Below are 9,930 nucleotides of genomic sequence, written 5' to 3' on the forward strand. Positions count from 1 at the left end.
CAGAAACGTCCCAACTTGGCTTCAACGTTCAGGTGTCTCACTCCAGCTCTGGATTTCTCATGAAAATGAGGGGAAAAAAAAGGGGTGGGGGTGGGGGGGGGGCAGGTAATAAATGGTGTCTGGATGTGAAGCAACTCCCAGGAGGCAGGGAGAAACTCGCCACGCGTTCACGCCAATGTGTATCCCAAAGTAAAACAAAACAAACCGGGAGGGTTGATTTAGCTTTGCTGGTGTGTTTCAGGCAGTGAAAGGCTAAAGATTGAAGATTCGTTTTATTTTTTTTCTCTCTAAAGGTTGAACTAAAATGCCTTTTGTGCCACAACCTTAAGGAACAGGAACCTCTCCCCGTCACTAGATACAAAGAGAAGAATACAAAGAGAGGAATAATGCTGCTTCCTAAATGGTCTGTTACGTTTTGTTCATTCGTTTCTTTATAATAGTTCTGAGTGTACTTTATAGTGTTAAAGCACCTGGTTTCATCTGATGATAGATTTGTTTTTGTGAAGCTGTGTAGATTATTACTTTTTTTTTTATTCCTTCAGCCCTCCCACATTTTTTATAAACAAATGATTACACGTTAAACATTTAAAAAAAAAAGAAAAAAAAGAAGAAGAGACAAAAGGAAGTAAAAACAAATACCCCCAACTTACAAAGACTAGGATTTTTTTTTTCTTTTTTTTTTTCTTTTTCATGGCCCTCTAGTTTAGAGTCCCGGAGCGTACGGACTTGAAACAAATACAATTTTTTTTTTTTCTCTTTTCTCTTAGCTTTCTTAAAAATCTCTAACAGACAAACACAATGATCTACCCAATGCATTGCACGTGGCTCAATCGACACATAGTTTTCAATAATAATACTTTCCATCAAAAGACAAACACTTCTCTTCAAACCTACTGTCGATTAGTTTTACTTTTCTTTTTTTCTTTTTCTTTTTTTTGACATGATCGCCTAGGTATTACGTATAATCCTGCAGATGGTGCGTGTCGTCTGATTCGTAACAGTAATGTGACGTTACTGAAACGGGTTGTGAGTGTGTGTGTAGGGGGTGGGGGGGTGGGTGAGAGTTCAGAAAATAACTAGACTGCCAACGAGCTGGGGTAGTAAAAGTTAAAAAGGAGCATATATATCATAAATATATATCTTTCTCTGTCTTTACAAAACAAACAACAACAAAAAAGAAGGTGGTAGTCCTCTATAAAGATCTGTCCTGGGCCAATGGTTTCCGCATGCACCGACACCAAACACCCCCTTGTAGCTTTAGCTTATACGCGGGAAAGAAAACCTGACGTTTCCTCCTAATTGCATGAAGGGAAATACGGCAACACACGAGGGTCACTCGGATAGGAAAAAGAAAACGAGCGGAGAGGGAGATTCATTTCTAGTTTAAGTCAAAGTGTCGACGGTAAGATTCGAACTGTTGAGGAAAAAAGTCGAAATAATTCAAGAATTAAGTCAAAATGGTGGAAATAAAACTGTTAGTTTGAGACTTTGTACTACGGAGTAGGTTGTAATAATAACATTGTTTTGGCACGTACGCTGTAATTTCCACCTGGAGTTGTACACAACCCGGAAATAAATTCCCTAAATTTGTACCGGTTTAGGCTGCAGTACGAGTTTTACCGGCGAGCAATAAGAAATGAGCCATTTTTTTATGATCTGAGAAGATTTTGAAGTCAACACCATTGATATAAAGAGCCGTCGAAGCGTCTCTTTCAACGTCCAGTGTCCAAATTTGAAGCCAAAAGCATTTTTTTGTTTTTTTTTCCCTACCATCTTGAGTCACCGCACTTGAAACTGAGCAACAAGGTAAGAACTACATCAATTAACAGAAATCAACACTTGGGAAAAATTATCTAAATGTTTTTGGGTTTTTTTTTAATTTTTTTTATCAAATCACTAAAATGTCCCATTCGTTTACATGGGGGGGTGGGGGTGGGACTTAAAAACTGGACTGGAGCCAGCCTAGTTTGAGGCGCTCATCCTTGTGGCTTCAGCTTCCAGCTTCCGGCCCTGTGTCTAGTTTTAATATATCTAACACTCAGTGTACATGTTTGAGACTCTTATTGTGAAGGCTTGAAGGAAGTTCTGGGAGTTTCGATCCTGCGGCAGCAACAAATCACATTTCTGACTGGTTCTAGAAAAGGTTTTGTGTTACTAGTTAGTAGTACGCCTCATAATAATAAAAAAGGGACAAATAATTTGGTTTGGGGACACAAAGGGGTTCATTTTGTTAGGCTTAGTCTCAGAACGCTATCTGAACTTTATTGTCGATATTTTGACTTTAATCTTGAACCTCTAAGACAAACGCACGACCTTCCTGCTCACTTTTATTTTCCTCATCGGAGTGACTCAAGCACGCAGTCGTAGAATACAGAGGCACTTCCATATATTGTTATAGTCTTGATGTACATAAAACTAATGCACCGAGAGGGGGCTGAGAGGGGAATCTCAGCCCGGTTTCACCATCCCTGCAAAACAGAACCAGCAGCCAGGCAGTCCAGTTATTTTGTGAGGTCAGCTTTTTGTTGAATTGTGTCATGGTGAAAAAAAACCCCAAAACAAATAAAACAAAACAAAAAAAATCAATTGTTTTGTATGTGAACATTTACATAAAAATATATTTCAAATTAAAAAGACAACTCTTAAATGAATGAAAAACCATTAACAAAGGCGGATTGGAGAACCAAATATAAAGGCTTCCCTAATTTATTCTGTATCAGGTTGTGTTAGTGTGATTTTATTCATTTATGTGTGTGTGTGTGTTCCTCTGGATCTTTGTGCGGTTTGACTACGGGACACAGCGGGAAGCAATGCAAGGGACGTGTGTGACGAGCTGTTGTTACTGTGCTGTCCGTTTGGGAGAAATTTGAGAAACTGCTGTTACCGTGCAACTGAACTATGAGCGGCGAACCTAATGAACGACTGTGAACAACAGAAAACGATGTTATGAAATGCAAGAGAAGTTTAAAACAATCCAGGTAATGCAAACCCAAAACCAAGTCTGAAAAAAAAACAAAAAAAAAACCAAGAAGCAATCTCAAGAAACAAAATTAAAGCTAAAAATATGAAGCTGATGCTGTGTGTGCGTTATTCGTGGATGTGTGGGACTGTTCTAGAGTGGATGGTCTGCAAAATGTGTGTGTGTGTGTGTGTTGAGCGCTGCTTATTTCCCGGCCAAAACCTGAAAGTTACCGCAGCGACGTCGCAGCAGGGGGCGGCCGACCTCGCCTCGCTTCTCCGTTCGCTCGTCTGACCACTGATGTGCAACGCTTTTCATCCCTTGTTTCGAAATTAATAGTGCATAGGTGAGGGGACGAATGGGGCACATGCAGAGTTAGTGTTATGACTGGCTGTCGCGTGTTCGCTCTCTCTCTCTCGCACTCGCCTCATGGCTATTGCTTCTCCCACGAGCCGGAGGACACCCTGGTACTTCGACAGGTAAACAAAGGACTAGACACTTAGTGCATATACGTCACACCATCGGATGGTGTCACCACGATTGGCCAATTGGAAATGAAAGAGGCTCGGGAGGACGCGGACGCGCAGCTGCGGTCATGGTTTTGACCCGGAGCGGCGCTGAGCTCCAGGTGGGATGGGACGAGCGGGGGCGTCGGGTGGTCGTGGAGGAAGGATGTGCAGGACTGTACGCCGAGATGAATGCGAGCAAGCTTTTCAGTCTGCACATCTGGCTCCGCCGTTCACCTCGACTTGTTTTTTTTTTTTTTGTTGTTGTTTGTTTGGATCTCCCAGCCAATGCATGGAGTTTCATTGTGGAGACAACAAAATAATAAAAAAAAAAAAGAAATTATATATATTTATATATATGTATATGTGTATATAAAAGAAAGAAAAACAAATGCTTAATTGGTCATTTGTCAGGTTTCTACATCGCGTTTTCTTTCTGACATTTTCAAAGTGTTTGTGAGACAGTTCGTCATCATCCTCCTCTTCCTCCTCCCTGCATTCTGAGTCTGTCCTCTCAATCTCACTGAAGCCTCCTGCGTGAGGTGGGCGGGCGTGGGGGGTTTTTGGGTTCTGTAGTAGTACTTTCAATAGTGTTTGGCGAGAAGGACCTTTTAGTGTCAGCAGTTTGTTCTTTGTCAGCGGTGACGTGTTTGTTTATTTCTTTTTCAAAATTTCCAATTTTCATGACACACATTGAGCTGTTGATTCAGAGAGGCCTTGTCAGAGGAACCAGGACTGTGAAGGAGAAAAAACAAAACAAAACAGACAATGCGTTTTTATTAGCAGATCAGTATATCTAGGCCGAAACTAAGTGAGCTCAACTCAGTATTTTCTTGCAGCGTGCAAAGAATAATACAGAAAAGCATGACAGAGTATGAAAAGTTATGAACACACAACAGCATCTTGCATGTGCACACAAGATTTAAACATGCCGTAAATCAAATAAGTAAATCTGTCTACATAGCCTCAGATTAACAGTACATTTAGTGCATCTCACCAAAAGATAACACACCCACACAAAAAATGTGAGCAACTGGAAACCCCAAATTAAAAAAACACACCTCAGCTGTACAAAAAGATGTGTGCTTTTAATTTTTTTTTATTTCTATACGAGTGTTTTTTTACTACACTGTCTCCTTATGAGTTGTATAAATGTTGTGTAAAAGGTGCTTCAAAATATATTTAAATTTCAACATTTTCTGATATTTTTCTGCAGGTTTATAGTTTGATTTCAAATCTGCAGCCAAATGAATTAAAGTATATTGTGTTTTTTTTTTAAGTGAGAAGAAAAACCAATTAGGAACTACAAATGTGAATTACGTGTTGTTGGCCACTAGAGGGCCCCCCCTGCTACTCATTTAACATGTAGTTTGTTGCTGAGCTCAGCTGTCTTATACAGTCAAAAAAAAAAAAAGTTACGAGTTCAGCCTCGCTGCTTGCCTTTAAAACTTAACGGTAACTCATCTCGAAACAAATAAAAACAGCAGTGTTTTTTACAGAGTTGGCATTTCTCGTGTTACTCTTCGTGGCTTTCCATGTGGGCAGCGCAGGACCGCGGCGGCTCTGTCGTTTGCTGCTGCTTTGCATGTAAAGCGATCCTCCTGACATGTCTGTGCTCCGTGAGCCAGCGCGGTCTCAGACTACAATGTAAAGCCACAGAGAGCAGCTACTCCGCGGATCAGGTTTCTCGGTTTGATAAGAGGGTAGGAGTGCAGGCTTTGACACGGCCTGAACAGTTCTGGCTGCCTCTGACATTCCACGGGCTTTAGTGTCGAGAGGAGCAGCTACTCACAAACACCTTCGCTGCAGACTCTCTGCTCTTTGCCCCTTCATTCCAACAACCCCCTTGAACTTTTTTTGTCCTAACTTCTCAGCTTTTACCTTTTTTTTGTTTCAGTGCTTGTAGATAATATCACCTCCTTCAGCCGGCTCCAACTTCCCTGACACCCCTTCTGTTTTCCTCTTTCTCTTACCCCAGCTCTCCCAGTGTAATCCTTGGCACTGGACATAGACCCCCCCCATAACACACACACACACACACACTCTTACCTCCCTTCAAGTTCAAGTTCAACTGCCTATGACATCATGTCTGGTTGCTGCTGGCAACCAGACAGCGGGGACGTGACTGTGGAGTGCAGCGAGCTTCAACTAACTCCATTTCTTTCTGTTCTCCAGTTTTTTGGGTTTCTTTTACTTCCTTTATGCGCGCTCAACTTTTTTCCCCCACTCGCTTCCTGCATAGCAAAGGCCTCACCACCAGAGAGCTGCTCAGACCAGCTTTTCCCTGTGAGGAGGGCTCTTTCTCTCTGTCTTGGCTAGTTGGCTAGCGGGCTGTAAGACGGGCTGGCAGGGCCACGGTCTGAACCTTGCCATATGCCAGAGAACAGCAGGACAGGCAGACACTTCTGCGACTCGCTCTGGCTCAGGCTGTCGCTGACCTACTAGGCTCAGCTAACAGAGAGCTGATGCTGCTAAAGTGCACATTTTTTTATTAATTTAGTTAACCAACAGCAGGACGCACGTAATAAGCATTCTGAGCAGGTGTAAGCTGCTGTAAAAGCCCCTTTTGTTTGGAGGACGGGAGAACGCGGGGGCAAGAGTTTTGGCTCGGAGTTGAAGTGTATGTGCATATACGCTGACACACATTTGGACCGTGTTTAAATGTCCCCTCGGTGCCAGGGCTGCATCTGTGGGAGAGCGGTGCAGGTGGAGAGCTCGGGGAGCAGCAGGAGGAGAGAGGGGAACGCAAGGCCGCCGATGAACCGGAGGGGAGGAGGGGCCGCTCGGCAGAGCTGTGCCGATGAGGAATGCAGATCGTTTCCATGTGTGGGGAGGGCAGGAGAGCGGAGTTGGCTGCAGGCAGGTGCGGTTAGCCCCTAATGAGAAAAGTTGTGTTGGTGATGGAGGAGGCCCAAGACGCTGCAGCCTCGTGGCAGAGCACACTGAAACCACAATGTAGTGCAGCACCGGCCTCACACGCTGCACTAATACACACTGTGGGGCCTCGTGGAGATAAATCAGCACGGCTGGAGCTGAAACTAACTGGCACTGATTATATTCACTGTGGGGAATCTACTGTGGTATATGCACTGTAAACCAATACTGAAACCAAAGGCCTTGATACATAGACAGCACTCTGCTTCAGGGCAGCTGAGAAAGTTTAAATCATTTTAAAATGGGATTAAATCTCTTTTTCAGCATAAAGAAACCCATCAAGAAAGCTCAGCGGTCTTGCACAGCTGATAAAAAAAGCACAAGTTGGAAAAAGGTCATAACTTGATGTCCAAAATGCAAAATTGCCAAAGCCCAAATTTCAGCAAACCAAATGCAAGGAACAGTTATACAAGTCTATAGAAAGGCTTCATACTGATCACTGGAGTAAAGGGTTAGTCAGAGCCATTGTCTGAGTACTGCCTCTGTATCACGGCCTTCACTCTGAACAACATGCTTCTTCATTCAAACCCAGACGCCTGGAAAGCTGCATCCACAAACAGCGATGTGCATAGTTGGGCTTGCAGAGGGTGACGAGCAAAAAGGGGGAGGAAAAAGACACAAAAACAGAAAAGGAGGAGGGATGGAGGGAGAGGTGGACATGTTGATGTTAAAGTGAATGAGGGAGGCTGGCAGGGTACCTGAGTCTGCTGGGGGATATTCAGAAAGTTGTCCCGTGTTCCGATGCCGACAAACCGGTTGGGAGCTGTGGAGCCTGGCGTGGAGTATGCTACAAACAGAGAGATACAAGTGTGTACATGCTTTTACACACACACACACACATACACACCCAGCCTGTAGTAGAGCTTGCTACCCTCTCTATCCTTTTCTTTATCATTTAATATATAATAATTAACCTGCAAAGGCTAAAACTATTTATTTCCGTCAAATGGGTTTGTTGGGAAGGAAAGAACGAGGAATTTTGATTCCTTATTGGACACAGTGGTGACTGATTCACACTGTTGTTGGGTCGGTTTCCGTTTTCTTTTAACCTACCATTAATTCATTAAAGAGACAGTTCAGACATTTTGAAGTGAGGATTCTGTGTAGAAGTTAAGGACGAATATACTGCATCTCACCTGCTGTCGACAGCTCTTTGAACAACCTCGGTTTGGGGAACTAAAGCTTAAATCTGACTGGACGGACGAGCTAATGGCTAGTCCGAGCGGGGCCAAGCCTAAACCTGAGCGGATGTACCTCCAGTGCTGTCTTAAAACAACACCAGTCCTCAAAATTTCACAACGGTTCTCCCAAAGGCTCCCATTTAAACTTTTCCACCACTGTCAGTTTCTCATTACAATTATTCTGGCAGACCCACGCTGCACTGGAAGTGTTACCTCTCGTTGCTGTCGACGCTATTTGCAAAGAAGCATACATTTTTGTTAATAATTGAGTGAAGAGAATTCGACGGCAGCGTTAATGCCTGTGAAATAATGTTTCCACAAACTGCTACAACAATTTTGAGATTGGGCTGCTCAGACTAGCCGTTGGGAATTAAATTCTCCAAACTGAGGTTGTTCGAAGAGGCATCCACAGCAGGTAAGATACTCACTTTACACAGAACACCACTTCAAGCTGGTCAAAGTATCCCTCTAAAAAAGGAGCACACAGTCTGTAAAAATCAGTGCTAACATGGAGATGATTTTGCGATCAGATGTGGCTGCGCTGTTTGTCACAGTCGCTCCTCAGCAGCCCCCGGCCTCGATATTTGACTTCTGCTTTTTTTAAAAAAACAAAACAAAAAAAAAACAACCCGTCAAGGATTTACCGTAGAGTAAACAAGGTGGCCGTGGGGGGTGGGGGGTGGGGGTGGAAGTTTGATCATTACCAGCCATTTACAGGTTGAGGGGGAGCCTTTTCTACACAGTGACGCCGCTCAGTGATGGCACAGGATCAAATTTAGGGCAGTTGTGCTCACAGGACTCCAACATGGTGACGGCTGAGCAGAACCTTCGCTGTGCTTGAACTGAGTGGGCCGAGGGGATGGGGGTGGTGGGGGGGGGGGGGGTGGTGGCAGGGGGTGACAGTGACAGGACTGGAAACTGATGCATAACTGTACCATATGCATCTATCTGTGTGTGTGTGTGTGTGTGTGTTCCATGACTTATTAAGATGTCTAATAAATTAAAAAAAAAAAAGAAATCACAGACAACATTAGAGTAAAAAAAAAGTACAGCGGTAACATTTGGATGAGAAAGGAAGACAAAGAAAAAAATTAAAATTAAAAATCCATATTTATTTATATAGATGTTGATATAAATAAATAAACGGGAGTGACATGTTAATCTGAGAGTGTAGACAGAAGGGAGAGGAGGGAAAGCTGAAAGGAAGGGGAGAGGAGAAAATGTTGGAAGGAAAAGGAGCCCCGGTCGCTCTTTCCAGTTGCCCCCTCTCGTTGTGCCTCTCCCATGACCCGACTCTCGTAGCGCACTTGCCTGGGTGGAACCAACCAAAGCCTCACCGCTCTCAGATCACACTCCTCTTTCCCGCTCTCCCAGTACAGCGCTAATTAGATTAGATTTTCCTATTCATGTTTAGAGACGTACAATTTCCTTTCTTTTCTTTTTTTTTTTTTCGTAATAATGCCGTGATTTTCTTTTCTTGTTTTTTGTTGTTCTCAATTTTTAATTGTTGTGAGAGATGTGTGAATGTGGCGAGGGGATTGCGTGGGTAAAGTGGGGCATGAAGTCTCTTTTTTTTTTTTTTTTTGGAGTCCACGCCAACTGCCCTAATTTTGTTCCCTTAAAAAGGAAGAAAAAAAAAGAGAGAGAACTAAAGGAAAAGGAAACAAGGAGAAGAGGATATGAACATATATCAAATAAAGAGAAGAAGAAAGCAAATCAAAAAAGAGAGAAAAATGGGGATAGGTTGTGTTGCAGCTGTCAGAGAGACATGCAAAGTCTGCCTCGATCAAAGAACTGAAGCTACAGAGAAAATGAGCCCTGCTCCGCTTTCACAAACTATCCAACACATCCAAAAGAAGGGCGAGAATCTACACTGCCTCTTGTGGTGCTAGCAGGAAACCCAACACCAGACAGAGAAAGAGGGGAAATAAAGACTGAGAAAGAGAAAAGATGGAGGAAGGAGATGGTTGGCAAAGGCATGGAGAGAGAAAAAGGAGGCTGAAGTTCAGAGAATGAGAGAGTGAACCCCTTTCAGACACGCACTGCTGCTCACAGATCTGATCTGAACACGTCAGTAATTTATCTGAGTCAGCACCCTGTTCAGAGGTTGTACGCTTATAAGCAACGCTCACCTAAAATGTTTAGATGTAGCCTGAACTTGGTGACAGACAGGCACTCGCAGTGGCCGTAGGTTTTCGTTTGAAATCAGCATTTCAGAAGAAGATGATGGAGTGTGTTACTGAACACATAAGAAGTAGGAACGCGGTCCCAACTTCTGGTGCAAGATTTGGATTTTCTCTTGACCGTAAAAACTAAAACCAATACTGTCGTAAGTAACGCTTACCCCCCC

General features: G+C 43.4%; 1 protein-coding gene across 12 annotated transcripts in view; it reads right to left on the bottom strand.

Annotated features, from left to right (window-relative positions):
* Positions 1 to 620: 620 nt before the first annotated feature.
* LOC108244353 (nuclear factor 1 X-type) overlaps positions 621 to 9,930 on the bottom strand; it is a 121,373-nt gene continuing 112,063 nt past the window's right edge. For 11 of the 12 annotated variants that reach the window (XM_037974761.1, XM_037974760.1, XM_017430484.2 and 8 more), the window contains 2 exons: positions 7,098 to 7,186; positions 621 to 4,200 (listed from right to left, as the gene is read on the bottom strand). In XM_037974761.1, the coding sequence (XP_037830689.1) occupies positions 7,118 to 7,186 (69 nt within the window). In that variant the 3' untranslated portion in view covers positions 621 to 4,200; positions 7,098 to 7,117. The remainder of the gene's footprint in view (positions 4,201 to 7,097; positions 7,187 to 9,930) is intronic. The other variant, XM_017430483.2, reaches the window with a different exon arrangement.

Source organism: Kryptolebias marmoratus, linkage group LG3, assembly GCF_001649575.2.
Source record: "Kryptolebias marmoratus isolate JLee-2015 linkage group LG3, ASM164957v2, whole genome shotgun sequence".
NCBI lineage: Eukaryota > Metazoa > Chordata > Actinopteri > Cyprinodontiformes > Rivulidae > Kryptolebias > Kryptolebias marmoratus.